Source organism: Venustampulla echinocandica (assembly GCF_003357145.1).
Source record: "Venustampulla echinocandica strain BP 5553 chromosome Unknown scaffold_12, whole genome shotgun sequence".
Classification (NCBI taxonomy): domain Eukaryota; kingdom Fungi; phylum Ascomycota; class Leotiomycetes; order Helotiales; family Pleuroascaceae; genus Venustampulla; species Venustampulla echinocandica.
Window position 1 is genome coordinate 475,195 of NW_022474217.1, and position 13,868 is coordinate 489,062.

General features: G+C 48.8%; 4 protein-coding genes across 4 annotated transcripts; 1 reads left to right on the top strand and 3 right to left on the bottom strand.

Moving 5' to 3' along the window:
* Positions 1 to 795: 795 nt before the first annotated feature.
* BP5553_09923 (uncharacterized protein) lies at positions 796 to 1,863 on the bottom strand (the record flags this gene model as incomplete). The annotated part of the gene is made up of 3 exons (XM_032018546.1): positions 796 to 1,052; positions 1,108 to 1,476; positions 1,641 to 1,863. The coding sequence occupies 3 exons, from the start codon at positions 1,861 to 1,863 to the stop codon at positions 796 to 798; spliced, it is 849 nt and encodes a 282-aa protein (XP_031865383.1).
* Positions 1,864 to 4,657: 2,794 nt separating this feature from the next.
* On the bottom strand, positions 4,658 to 5,580 carry BP5553_09924 (Uncharacterized protein; the record flags this gene model as incomplete). The annotated part of the gene is made up of 3 exons (XM_032018547.1): positions 4,658 to 5,004; positions 5,103 to 5,476; positions 5,543 to 5,580. 3 exons carry the CDS (start codon positions 5,578 to 5,580, stop codon positions 4,658 to 4,660), a joined length of 759 nt encoding a protein of 252 aa, XP_031865384.1.
* Positions 5,581 to 7,145: 1,565 nt separating this feature from the next.
* BP5553_09925 (Carboxylic ester hydrolase) lies at positions 7,146 to 9,174 on the top strand (the record flags this gene model as incomplete). The annotated part of the gene is made up of 7 exons (XM_032018548.1): positions 7,146 to 7,273; positions 7,336 to 7,669; positions 7,725 to 7,952; positions 8,012 to 8,323; positions 8,372 to 8,533; positions 8,586 to 8,775; positions 8,843 to 9,174. 7 exons carry the CDS (start codon positions 7,146 to 7,148, stop codon positions 9,172 to 9,174), a joined length of 1,686 nt encoding a protein of 561 aa, XP_031865385.1.
* A 2,720-nt stretch (positions 9,175 to 11,894) lies between these two features.
* Positions 11,895 to 13,314, bottom strand: BP5553_09926 (Uncharacterized protein; the record flags this gene model as incomplete). Its single annotated transcript, XM_032018549.1, has 4 exons — positions 11,895 to 11,937; positions 12,021 to 12,103; positions 12,159 to 12,495; positions 12,554 to 13,314. The coding sequence occupies 4 exons, from the start codon at positions 13,312 to 13,314 to the stop codon at positions 11,895 to 11,897; spliced, it is 1,224 nt and encodes a 407-aa protein (XP_031865386.1).
* Positions 13,315 to 13,868: the final 554 nt, after the last annotated feature.

The following is a 13,868-nucleotide window of genomic DNA, read 5'->3' on the forward strand; positions in this document are numbered from 1 at the left end:
CGATGTACCATGTACCATGTACCATGTACTACTCACTCCGCACTAAGCTACTCCGCAGTCCGTATAGTGCGGATGCTAAAAGGGTCACTGCGGAGGGGTTTGGGACGAAGAGTCTGTCCTCTGTATCGGTATCGGTAGTATGTACTTTGTACAGAGCCTTCTTCTTCTCGCCCCCCTTAGCTCCGTGTCGCATTCAGGAACTCGATGAGTTGAGTGTTAAGCAAGCAGGCTGAACTTTCCAGTGTCCAGTCCCTCCTCGCTCACCACCTCACCACTCACCACTCACCACTCTCCGCTCTGTCCCTTCACCTGCGTGGACTTGTACTCCTATCGTCCGCAAAGTCTGGTAAAGGGCTGCCCGTGGCTGAGGACATCATGCGAAAACGCTGGAGCGAGGCCCGCGGGGCCAGCTGGTTGGCCCACACACGACGGGCGCCCCAGCTATGCGTTCCTAGCGCTTAACAGAGTTCCCTTTTCCTCCTTCTGCCCCCCCCGTTCTTTCGGAGATCCATACCGATGTCCCGGAGGGTCAAGAACGGTCAAGAACGGTCAAGGCTCAACAGCGCTCTCGTCGCCTCCGCATCTCGGAAGAACCTTGCGCCATTCCACGTCCTGGCTGGCTGGGTAGAGGCTGCTGCTGGGAGAATGGCTATTGTAGGAGAGGCGGAAAAAGGCGAGTCCCATCATAGCGTACCATATAATAAGTACCATATCATATCATATCATGGCATGCTATTCTATGCTATGCTATGTTATGTAATGTACTTCGCACCGGTGTGTTGATATATGGTGGTTTTATGCGGCGGGGAAAGGGTCTCGCGAAGAGAGAAGAGCCTGTCCAGCGTCCAGTGTCCAGGTCCAATAACAACAATAATGGGGGTCCCCGGGGAATCGGGGACGTCCACTCCTCCTGTCCAGCGGTGGTGGTGGTGGTGGTGGAGCATCAATAATTTGGTGGAGATGCTGGTCACTGTGGCCCGACAAAGTTGCAACTGGTGACAACACCGACAACCTGACAAGAACAGGCTTGTTCCCTGAATTGAATCGACGCCCTGGATTCTTATTAGTCGTTCCTAGTTCCTCCGTCCGGACTTCGTACTTGCGTACTCCTTCTAGCGATGCCTTCTAGCGGTGTCTTACTCGTAGCGATGTCTTCTAGTGGTGTCCCGCACCGTGTGGGTTTGAGTGCGAGGGTCCGCACAAAAACGGAGTTCTGGCCTCGATGCTTCTTCCGGCCCCATCCTCTGTCCTTCGCCATAATAACAAGTCTGTAGTGCTGTGCAGAGTGCACCTCGGCCTGTACGAACTGACGAAGTAGACGCTTTGCAGGACGTAGACTCGTAATAATAACACAGTCCAAGAGCCCTCCGGCCCTTCTGCCCTCGCCATTCGCTATTCGCTCCTCTTCCTGCGTATCTGCATTCCCTCCTCGAAGAAGCCCCACGTCAGCCTTGCCCGAATTGATATCCGCGCAGGCTTTGCATGTTTTGCATGTTTTGCATGTTTTGAAATCTCCAGCATTATTACGAAGTTACTGTATTGCAACCTGCAAACTGCAGACCACGTGGAGTCTGGAGATCTCTGGCCGGCCTCGCCCAATGTTTCCGATGTTTCAACTTTCTACCCCGTAGATACCGTACAGCACCGTCGTTGTCGTCTGGTTCTGGTTCCGATCCTGATATCCCGGGCTGAGCCCGGTGGAGCGCTGTGAAGGGAGCGCAAAACCCTCCGTCCAACAATAGCCGGCCGGCCGCCCGCTTCCTCGAAACCAAGCGGCGTGGTCTGAATCCCAGCCGTTTGCTTGCGCCCATCTGACGGCTCAGCCTTCGGCGAGGCGGCGTTGTATCTCGAGGCAAGTGACATGTCCGTCCCGTGTGGGGTCAAACACTCAGGAGGCTCGAGCCCCAAACATATCTTCTTTCATATGTGTCCACCGCCTACGCCATAGGCTGGCAACTCCCCTGATTGTTTCATTCATGCGAACCGGCATTCCAAAAGTGGCAGTGTTCCAGAAGCCCAGCATTCCCAATTAAAGTCAATCTGGAAAGCGCCAAATATACCTATCCATGGTTTCCTTTATGGCATTCAATAATAAGCAGGAGGGTTTTTAAGAACCAACTGCGGCATGGAGATTGCCTTCTGGGATACCAATGCTGCCACCATCCATGCCGCGTCCTGCGCGTCTTCGATCGATCCAATAATGATTAATGATTAATCATTAATCATTAATCATTAATCATTAATGCCCACGGCTCACGGCTAGGTACGTACCGTAGCGTCCTCCATGCGGATGAGCTCCGTCACTCTGTTGATGAGCATTTGGCAATCAATCGGATGGACAATGAGCATGAGCATGAACACCCTCATCACCCTCATCCCCCGAATGCCTCTCGGCCCTCGCCGAACTGCCACATGGCTTTGTAACCTCCACTGGCGAATTCTATCAGATCACATCTCCATAAGCCAATCACCAAGGCATTGGGCCTCCTTCGACCTGGATTTCGACTTCCTATGCAAGAAGATAGACGAGCCGCGCCACTTCGCACGCGACATTGGGTTTCGTCGAGACTAATCCGGCAAGCATGAATTTGAAATAAGTCGGAGTCTGATCGCAGTATAACCAACTTCGTACAGCCGCACTGCGTCCCCGGATCCGAATGAAGTCAGCTGCACCCGGGTGACAGCCTCAGAAACCACGGTCATAGGCCGCCTCGTACCTCATCGCGACCCCCGAGGGATTCTGAGCGAAGGGATTCCAAATTCTCGTTGCTCATCGCTGTAGAGCTCTGTTCTTCCCCAGATTGACTCGTATTACCAACGTGATGTTTAAAACTCTTGTTTCGTTGTCTGACAGTTGATTGCAACAGTAGCAAAAATAATTCGTGGCTTGTTTGAACCGCTTGCTCTCGCTCGCGATTGGGCGACGGCTCCTGCGGCCCTTTTTCAATCTCCATCTAATAGGGTTGCTTTTTGAAGTGTAGGCAGGGGCTGTGTTGCGTTTATAATGTGTTTATAATGTGTTTATAATGTGTTTGACAATCTAGTGATATGTGGTTCTAGTACCTTTACAACACAACACAAAATAAATTTTGTAAAGAGACAGACCTTTTATTTGTAATTGACTTTATATTCTTATGGGCTTGTTTTGTAATTAAATTTAGTAGTGTCCAAAACAAAGGGGTGCTAAAATTCGAATATTCCACGAATTCTGACCCTCTCTACTAGGGGACCGAGGCCACCACACGTCCAGGGACAAGTGTCAGCCTAAGCAAAGCTCACAGTTACCCTAAGCTCTGCCAATATCAGTAGAGGAAGAAGGGAAAGATGTCAGCAGCTCGTTAAGGATGAGCTGATGTCATCGTTAACGGCACTAAGATGTTCCATCCCAGTGAACGCCGGGGTAGTCGTGCCAGCTCAAAGACCTGAGAATATAAACGGATTGTGGACGGCTAAGATCGAGTCGAAGTGTAGACAATGGTGTAGAAACTATATATTTAGTGGAGAAGCCGCTGAAGTCATGCTCTACCCCAACCTATTTCCTCCCTCCGTATCTACCATCAGGATATAGAATCAAGCACTATCCGGGCAAAGCCTAACTAATGCATATCCTCGCCATGGGGAGTAATGATACCGTAACTCGGCGATTACGCTTTAGCCCAAAGGTCATATGGAAAGGAGCTTCGACATTGCTCCACTGACGATGGGGTTGTGGCTTGATGTCCATGCAAACGGCTTAAGTGTATGCTCGGGGCTCTATGTATAGCCATATGTGCTTTATGAGCCCCGCTATCGACTAATCATTTGTTCAATACTATATAAGCATGATGCTCGCAGATTCAACCGACTGAAGTAATTCTTCTCTATGGCAGCCTGTTATTTTTTATAAACTAGAGCATAAGAAGCCAAGCCACGGCTTTCCAGGGCAAGTAACTCTAGTATCATCGTAACTCTAGTATCATAAGTATATTTTCCCTGGTAGGGAAACCCAGCGTAATACCCAGGTATGTTTGCTGTCTTCGTTTTCCAGCTTCTTCTTTGCCCTTGGGATACCTGCAAGTAAGTTGTTGAACCTGTCCTGGATTTGATAATGTTGTCCACGACCTCGTTGATAAGATCGATTGTTTCCTGGGCTTTGGCATTGTTATCCACACTGGCTATGATGAAAGTATAGTGGTGTGAAGGCTAGATTAGGGCTACTTTTATGTATACCAGCTGCATTCAGTAGCCTGTAGCTCCTTTTCCCACCTCCTAAACATGACTTCGAGGCATCTAAAGCGCATTTTCAATCTTCGTATTGTCATTTACTCATTATAATTGATAGATATAGCAATTACCATGGAAGATGACGAAGACAAACCTCCGGTAAAGATGCTCAAGGGGATGATGATGCCGTGCATCAACGACTTCACCAAGACCGCACTAGTGTTTAATAGAGGCTGGAAGGTACGTCTTGGATCTTGCATCATAAGCCAGGAGTCGTGGATCCTAAGCACTCAGGCACAACAAAACGACGGCTGTGTCTGGATTGTGTTGGGGATTGTGCGGAAGATGTAGAGGTATTCATTAATTGCAATAATCAGCGATTGCTCAGGTCCAAAGACAGACATAGAGACTACTCATATCGAGATTCTGATGTAGAATTACTCGTTTTTCGACCTCACAACAACTTGTAGGGACTGCCTTCGGCTTCTTCCACCTTCTTAATAGCCCTCTTATAACCTTCCATGGCCTCTAAACGCCTCGCATAGGCAGCCAAAAGTGGATACTTTTCCTTGCCAATTGCCAACTTGAAAGATGCGAGGATAGGAAAGCTCATCAAAATATCCGCTGCTGTTAAATCCTTACCGCAAAGGAAGGTCCCCGATTCTGGAGATGAGGCAAGCTGGCTCTCTAGGAAGCTAAAATGGGTATCGTAATTACCCTGCAGGTATTCATTTGAGACCTTGCCTGCGATGAAGCTAGTGAAGGGCTTGATGAAAAATGGGACTGGGGCGGCTTTGATAGCTAGACAGGGTGTTGGCATATCAATGATACGATGAAAATAGTCGCAATTGCGATGCTATTATGGAATATCAGTGGGAGATAAGAAGTTCAACACTTACCATCCATAAGAATCTGCGTTCCAAGAAGCGGGAAAAGACTTCCTTCAGCATAATGCATAAAGAAGCGATACCTCGCCCACTCTTCCGTCTCCCCACCAAACTTATCCTCAGTCCCCTTGAACCGTTTTGGAACAAGTTTCTCCCCATTGAAGTTATCAACGAGATGTTCGGTAATGTTGGCGGATTCAGCCAAGACGCGAGGTTCGGGTACGCCCGGATACTTAATTGTGACGATCGGAGACTTTCCGAGAGGGTGGATCTGCTTCATTTCAGATGGGGCGCGCATGTCGACGCGTTTGTAGATGTTGAGATCGTATGAGAGGTTCAGTTCCTCGAGGAGCCAGACGATACGCTGGGCGCGGGAGCCATCGAGCCTAATTGAAAACAGTCAACCATTTTCCTGGTGAGCACGCAGATATGAGAGGCCTGGGTGTACAGACCAGCTCAGTGCGATTTTGGCACCGCGGTTTGCACTCATGGTTGCAGAGAATAGGTAAGGCAATGAATAGCTTCCTGTCCCGGGCTCTCAATTGATCGATAGGCTTCGCGATATCCTTTTTCTGTGGTGAGACTTTATGAGAAAGGGCGAGTGAGCCATTTATATTCGTTGACTACGGGGGTAGCGTAGCGTAGCGTTGAAGCTGGAGGATGAGTAAGATTGGCGTCTTCACGCCGTCCTTCTCCAGATCACTAACCTTAACCATCCTAGATATCTCCTGAGAAAACCCTATGATCGGCTCATGCGCTCTAACAACGCGACACATCTTAATCTCCATCCTTGGGATGGATAAGCTGAAGAGATTGTGGTTGCTTCATCAGCGATTATTGTGTATCCCTCTCTGGCAACGCAGTACGGAGTACTCTGTACCTAGGTAAGGTACGTACAGAGCAGAGGTTATCCATTTGTCCACCACCCCGCCGCCACAAGACTCTAAATCCGGGACTGTTCAAGTATGGCTTGTGTGGCTTCCAGAGCAGTATCATTCCACCACTCGGATGCGTCAGGCTTCGCCTCTAAAGCTTCCAAACAATGGTACGTATATTTATGTGGCTTTGTCTATAGGGTTGTGGGGGAACAAGGTATTCCCAACATTGGATCTTTGCTAGTTGCGGAGTAACGTGCCACAGTGCTGGCTTTTCCTGAGTACGAAATACGGTGGGTGAAATGCGGCTCCAATATCCGTTATGATCCTCATCACTTATAGAGCCAGAGTTCCAAAGTTCCACCCCAGTGACTCCCAGCGAGGTCAGAACATCCTAGAGACCATCTATGGTAATCGAATCGCGCTCTATCACGGCGCTGACTCAGCCTAAATTCCCTTCCGGCCCGCGATGACTCTGTTCATGTGCTTTTGGTGTAACCAGTACTGCGCCGCGTCGAGTCTCCCACAAGCTCGGCCAGGCTGTTTATATACTATCTTGTCGCGTCTCTCCTAACCCCTTTGATGCGGCGTCGCTTTTTTAACTTTGCGTATAGGAGTTCCCTCGTCGAGATTGAAGATATTGAACCTTTCTGCCCCTATCCTAACGTGCTCCCGATAAGTCCGACTCGGTTTTCTGAACCCACGCAGTACAAACGGCCTCGAAATATGTAAGCCCTCGCTGCCCGCGCCCCACCTGTGCGGATTTCTAATGTGGTTGGTAAGAAATGGCTCCTCTGGTAGTCCTGTCACATGGTTCTCACTGTTCGTATAACCACGGTGTTCCTGTGCCAGCCCGATGTACTGTGGGTGCTATTATCTCGCCCTTAGCGTCGCCTTTTCAACCCCATTACCAACACCAATCGTCGCACTTCGGTCCAGTTCGATATAAGGGATATCAGTGCCCTTCGGCTCCCTTCTGAAAAGAGATTCCGACGCAGCTAACCAATATCTTACACCGCAGGCTGTAGGCTCGGAAAAGAGGACTAGCATCGCGCCACCTCGTAAGCATGAATGTGATAGACGAAATGAAGATCCAAATATGTGATATAAAGCACTAAATCCCTAGAATATTACTCCAGTTCCATCACGAATCAAAGTCCAATTCTGTCTTCTCGTCACTATGATCGCATTCCTTGGTGTTTGGTTATGGTTGGCAACCCTCAGCTTGGGAGCATTACAAGTTGACTTGGGTTATGCAATATATAAAGGTGTTGAAGACTCCGCAACAGGCTTGACCACTTTCAAGGGGTGCGTTATCGACTTGGATTTATACCTTAATCTACCATAGACTCTAATAATTCTCCATCTAGAATTCGATATGCGGCCCCGCCAACCGGTTCACTCCGATGGCAGGCGCCTCAAACTCCCGCTGTGAACAGAAGCAGTGTCATAGCTGCAAGTGACTTTGGACCAATATGCCCACAGAGCATGAATAGCAGGGAGCCATTTATGTCAAACCCCGGCACTATTGGAGACGAAGACTGCCTGTCCCTCAACGTGTTTGCACCATCAACCGCCTCAAATTTGCCAGTTCTGGTTTACATCCATGGTGGTGGGTACGGCGGCGGCAATGGCCGACAAGACCTCACATCTATCATAAACGCCAATCAAAATGCCTTTATTGGTGTTACGATACAATATAGGGTAATGATGTTTCCATTTTCTTTTTCATGGATACATTTGCTAATGACATCGTAAGCTCGGTGCCTTTGGCTTTTTATCTTCCAATGAGGTATTCAGCAAGGGAGTTGTCAATGCAGGTATCCTCGATCAGAATCTAGCCTTGAAATGGGTACAAAAATACATTCGTCACTTTGGTGGAGATGCAAGCCGCGTTACCCTTTCTGGGGAGTCAGCAGGAGGTGGTTCCGTGATGCTCCACAACATTGCGTATGGTGGCACCCTCGGCAACTCACTCTTTTCGAACGTACGTGGGCCTCGATATCAATGGACCATAAGAGGAAATTAATCACTGACCTTCCATAGTCGATTACGGCCTCTCCATATTTGCCTATGCAACATAAGTACTCGGATCCCGTGCCAACGAAATACTACAACGCTTTTGCAACTGCGGCTGGCTGCCCTATTGGGCCCACGAAAGGTTCTGCGCAAACCACTTTTTCCTGTTTAGTGGCAAAAGACACCATTACACTACAACAAGCCTCTTTCAATGTATCTGCTTCTGGTGTTTACGGAAGCTGGGCATTTTTGCCTGTGACAGACGGAACTTTTATTCAGCAACGACCAAGTCAACAGTTACTGCAGAAAAGAGTCAATGGCATGATACACATGGCGGGGGTTAGTAAATGCAAACAGCGATTTGGAGTCTATGCTGACGGTTTAAAGAATAATGCGAATGAAGGAGACACTTTCGTGAACCCGGCTATAGTTACACAAAGCGATTTAGTTGCGTGGGTGAGCGAGGTATTTCCACAGCTCACAAGTCGTGACAAATCAACACTGCTGAAGTTATATCCCGCCACTATTGCTCCACGAACAAATGCCGTTGTAAGTGTCTTCTATTACTAGCGAACACAGATATGGATTAACTCGAAATTAGAATATGTATTCTGAGACTACATTCACCTGCCCAAGCTATTGGTTGGCGGAAGCGTATTCGGCGAAAGGCTCCCTGAAATCCTACAAATACCAATATTCGGTACCATATGCCCTTCACTCGACTGACATGGGTGCTTACTTTGGACCACCAACCATAAACCAAGGACCCGACTTTGTGAAAGCCTTCCAAGGTCAGTCTAGACATTTCAGCCCTCCTTTCCCTCTCGTTGAAGAAATCTACTCACACTAAATTTTTAGCCATCTGGGGTAATTTTGTCACCGCTAGCAACCCGTCGATAAGTGCCGCCATCGCGAATGGCAGGTCTCCGCCATCTCCCAACGCCGGGAACCCAGCAGCTAATTGGCCGACATATTCCTGCTCCTCTCCTAATATGATCAATCTCAACCAGACTGGTGGCATTGAGGTCAATGTAACATTGCCATTGCCACCTCAATCTGTTGAAGTTTTGCTGTATATTGATCCCGGTTTGGAAAATGACATCTCAATGGTTAATGCTTATACTTTTGATCGCGGCAGAGGTGCCAGATGTGACTTTTGGAGAAGTATATCATCTCGCGTTCCGGAGTAGGCTCCAGTACTGCTACTTTTATGAGTCTAGCCTTAGACAGTTGGGAAATTAATCGAATGGGCCTGAGAGGCATAATATATAGGTATCAATTTGAAAAACAAGTTTTCGAGTGAATACAGGTCTCGAGAGTCAATCCTGAAGATTAACCCCTAATGTCAAAACCTATAAGGGCGGTGTATCACCCTCCTCATCGAGTAAGATATTATAGGGCGTGATATCGTTATAGATAGCGCCGAGAGAGTGAAGGTAGCGAATGCCCCATCCAGATAAGCTTCATCGCATCATCAAAGGAGACGCGCCCGCTGATGGTAAATTCCCTGAATTTCCTTTTGCATTTTGCATACTTGATCACTACGCAGGTTTTCTCTCAAGGTTCTCACTTAGGCGCGAGAAACTTTCAATAATTCAAATTTAACATCGACATTACACGGCCCTTGATTTATTCCAGAGATCAAGTTAAGTGAATATCTCCGGGACGGTAAACCGTTTACCGAAGACGCACCCTTCCACTAGCAAAAGAATACAACAACAAACTCGAAAACGAAGTTGCAAACAAAAGCGCGATAATAAATAAAAAAAGACTAGGAAATGAAAAATGCAAAAATCCAGGAAGCGCCTTTCGGCGCCCGCCACTGGCTAAAACCAGACGAACTGAGTTTTATGCTTTTGCTGGCTGAGCCTTTTTCGAGATCTCTCTAAGATAAAGACAGTAACTCTCTCCAACCTCGCACACACAATTTGATCCTTGACCACTTCGCCAAGAGGCCGGCCCTTGTGTCGAGTAATAGCCTTTTGCTTGTTTGGCCTTATAAAGTAGATGCGTGGGTTGCCGGTGATTCGGGCGGTGACAGGAGGCAACCGAAGGCGGTGGTGGCTATTGCTACGATGTCACGATATCTCCCCGACCTTTTCTGTAGTAGGCCGTTTTTCATAGGATAAGTTGCATATAGTTGAATTTATAAACAGTACCAACTTTTTTTTAAAGCCGCTGGCTGGCCTGATGGTTCTAGATGTGTAGGGTCATTCATCGGAATGCATAAAATGGGGCATGGAAATAGTGTGCTAAAAGGAGTTTTGGTGGAGGGAAGGGACGTGGTGTTAGAGAGCTGGTAGATTTCTGGTCTCGACAGTGCCCATAACCACTACCCCCTAAACCCCAAGGATCTCTTCCCAATGAAATATATCCAACAAAGCTCAGCGCCGAGCTCCTAGGGATGACCCCACAATTCCACCAATTTATTTTCTCGTCTCGTCTCCCATAAGCGACAATCGCAAAACGCAAAAAAAACCCGAGAACTTTATTATACCACAGCATGAAGCAGAACTTCAGAAGGGGCCAAGGAATAAAGAAGAAAAAAGAAGGAAAAAAAAGAATGTTCGAATGATCTTGGTGAACCAAGACCCGCAGAATGTTTGCGGCTTCTGTGGATCGAACACAGTGCCTTTAGATTAGATGAAATCCGAAGTTTACTTCAGTCTAACGCTAGAATCAGGGTGTTAGTGAGAAATTCGGATTTATCCAGACAAGGTAACTAACCTCTCCCATATGAGCTAAAGCCGCTGGTTTGTTGTTTGAAAAATTCCTTATTTTAGTTATTATGAATCCTCCAATGTGTGCGGCCAAGGACTGGACGATACCATCGATGGGTAGAGCCGAGGAGTGGGTATGGAGCTGGTGGATCGCAGGGGAAGGGGCTATATGTGGTCTGGGCGCTATGGGGATCTAATTGTATACACCTGTGGAGCTACGCCTTTCAGGTAGGTAAGTATTGGAGGGACCTCGGTGTATAAGTCAAGTTAATGTAGTTTTTGTTATTGATCTTGTAGGGGGAATTCTCGTATTTGCCCAAAAGATTTCGAGGTTCTGATTTTATTATCTGCCGTCGTGGCACCCGAGAGCGCTAAATCAGGAACAAACTAATCACAGTGGGCAGCCTAGTACAGAAGTTTGATCATAGACAGCATGCAAGATTAACCAATTTCCATTTCGATTCCTACTGTGGAGGACATTTTGCGAATTCGTTGAGCGACATAACAATCCGAAGTTAAACTTAGCCCTAACAGCCGGCCAACCGCCAACCGCCAACAACAGCCACCAACAATCAACCAACATTAGACGCACTCGCACCAGCCGATTACCAAAACCGGCTTCTGCAGGGCGGGGGAGGCGCCCCCATCAGTGGTCGAGGGAAGACGGGGGTGGCTTCTGGAAGGTTACCAAATATGGATTGTAAAATGTATGACATCAACCCACCGCTTGACTATGTATATTGCATTAAATTCGTATATATGGCAAAAGACAGTAACCTCTTACCCCGTTTCTGCATATTTGTACGCGATAGCAGTACAAAGTACAGCGAAGGGAAATGCAGGCCTTGATATACAGAATCCACCACAAACACATGTCGCTTGTTTATATTAGGCATAACGTAGGCCTTCAAAACTCCTGCCCCGACCAAGACTGGTTTTACATGCCTAGCCTGTTGACCCTAGCTCTAGTTCTAACACTAGAACCTATCTAGATGGCGCACGACTTCACAAGAGATAGTACTGCTGGTACCGGAATCGTTTCGTGAAAAGTACTTGTCGGTCAACTGGGTATAAGCTGGACTTTCGTGGCCAGGCTCATGCTCCAGTTGCAAGCGAGTCACGACCTGAGAATGAGCCATCTTCTCCCCAGTTTAGTTGCTCTAAAGAGAGCAGTAATGGACGCAATATTCTCAACCATCCTGCGTCATAGGTTTGCGTCCGTAGACGACATTTCTTCATCGGACAAGTTAGCTGCCGAAAGCTATATACCCGTTCCCCATTTAAGGCGGAATATCGAGGTGGAAGGAGGAACTTACATGACATGATACGCATGTATTCTCCGGTCAACCAAAGCCTCTCGCATCTTCCCGAGATATGCTTGTACCTCAGTATAGGACCACTACAAGGGAGACCAGTCAGCTCAAGCACTAGCAGCATGGGCATAGGGGCCTAACTCCAAGCACTCTCGTCAGCAAAGCCATTGACCAGCCCTCAATCCCCTCCTGCCAATGCAACTGATTCCACAATCCAATCTGCTTCAAATGCGGATCCTTGCTCCAGGGTCCAATTGGCATCTTAAAAGCCCTGTCGACTACATCCTCGAAGCCGGCCTCCTCGAGGTAGCCTTTGACCTGCTCGTGAATTCGCAAATCCTTTCCAAACTTGTCGCCCGCCTCGAGGGAAATCTTACCCCATTGGTCAAATATATGGCCTTCATAGATAGTGCCATCGTCAGAAACGGGAACCACGGACATCTCAATTTGCTGGTACCACTGGCCAGGGGCAAGATGACTGCAGATTTATTAGCAAAGGCGTCACGATCAAGTAGGGAGATTGGCGGGTAGCTAACGCGAGGGCTTGTTGGTAGAATGCGGGCCAGTCCGCGACACTACCATACATGGTGCGGACGTGGATGAAGTCGAAGCTGTTCTTTTTGTAATCCCAATCCGCGCAGGCATCGTTGATCTCGAACCGCACGTTTGGCGGCAACCACGACGGTTGTATGGGCGACAGGTCGAAGCCGATGACCTGCGACGACGGGTATTGATCCGCGAAGTCGATGGCCCAGATGCCGGTGCCGGTGCCAACATCCAGCACGTTGTGGGGATCTTCTCGAATTGGCGCGAGATGCAACTTGCCGCCCAGCATCAAGAGATACATGTGATGCGCGATGTCGAGCTGGTTGTTCTGCTTCTCGTCGTTGGGGCCCCAGTATTCGCCGTCCTTGTAGGCATGATAGCGGCGATTGTTCTCGTAGCGATACTTGGTGATGTCGGAGAGGAGGGACGTGGTGTCCGTCTGGGTCGAGCCGGCGTCATACGCGGAGTCGCCATCGCCCTCGTCCTGTTCATACGCGGAGTCTACGGGGATATCCTCTTCAGGGCCTGACATCTGTTGTTCCTGTATCGATGTTGTTGGTGAAATGCTCTGGGACTGGGACTGGGACTGGGACTCCAGAGCTGCTGCTTGATACGAGGACTCTGGAGGTGTCGCCCTACGAGCAGCGTGCGGGGCAGCAGCTGGCGGTGAAGTGGATTTGCGTGCGGCCGGTGTTGCGGTAGTGGCCGTAGGAGCGGCAGCGGCTGCGGCAGTAGATCCGTTGCCCGCCATAGCGGTCTTCCAGCTTGGCCGTCCGAACTACGAGTAGAGCTCCGGATGAGGGCGAGAGGAGAAGAGGAGCGTAGATGGTGTTATATCTCGGGAGTGCGCAGAAGGCTCTAGGGCTGCAGATTTGGAGGGGAGGGGGGGGAAGGGGGGCAGCGAAAGGGAGGTAGATAATAAACAGACTGGTGGGTACGGAGCAGTCTGGAAGGGGGGAGGGGATGAGAAGGGAGTGCTGCTTGGTGCTGCACGTACAGTACATACAGTACATGTACAGGTAGCCAAAACCCGAAAACCCCTCCCCCAAGATGTTTCACCATGTGAAGAGCTACATTAGGTATGTGTGTAGTGTGTAGTGTATGTGCGGAGTATGCCGTGTAAAATACGAAGGACGGAGGGGAGCATGTGAAGCACAGGGGGAGCATTCGGTTACTGTAGGAAGTATATACGAAAAAGTACAGCGTCCCACGTACCACTGTACCACCCTTTACCACCCTTTACCAGTCTGTACAGCAGTACTTCGTACATGTACATGTACTGTACATAGTACCACGCTAATACGG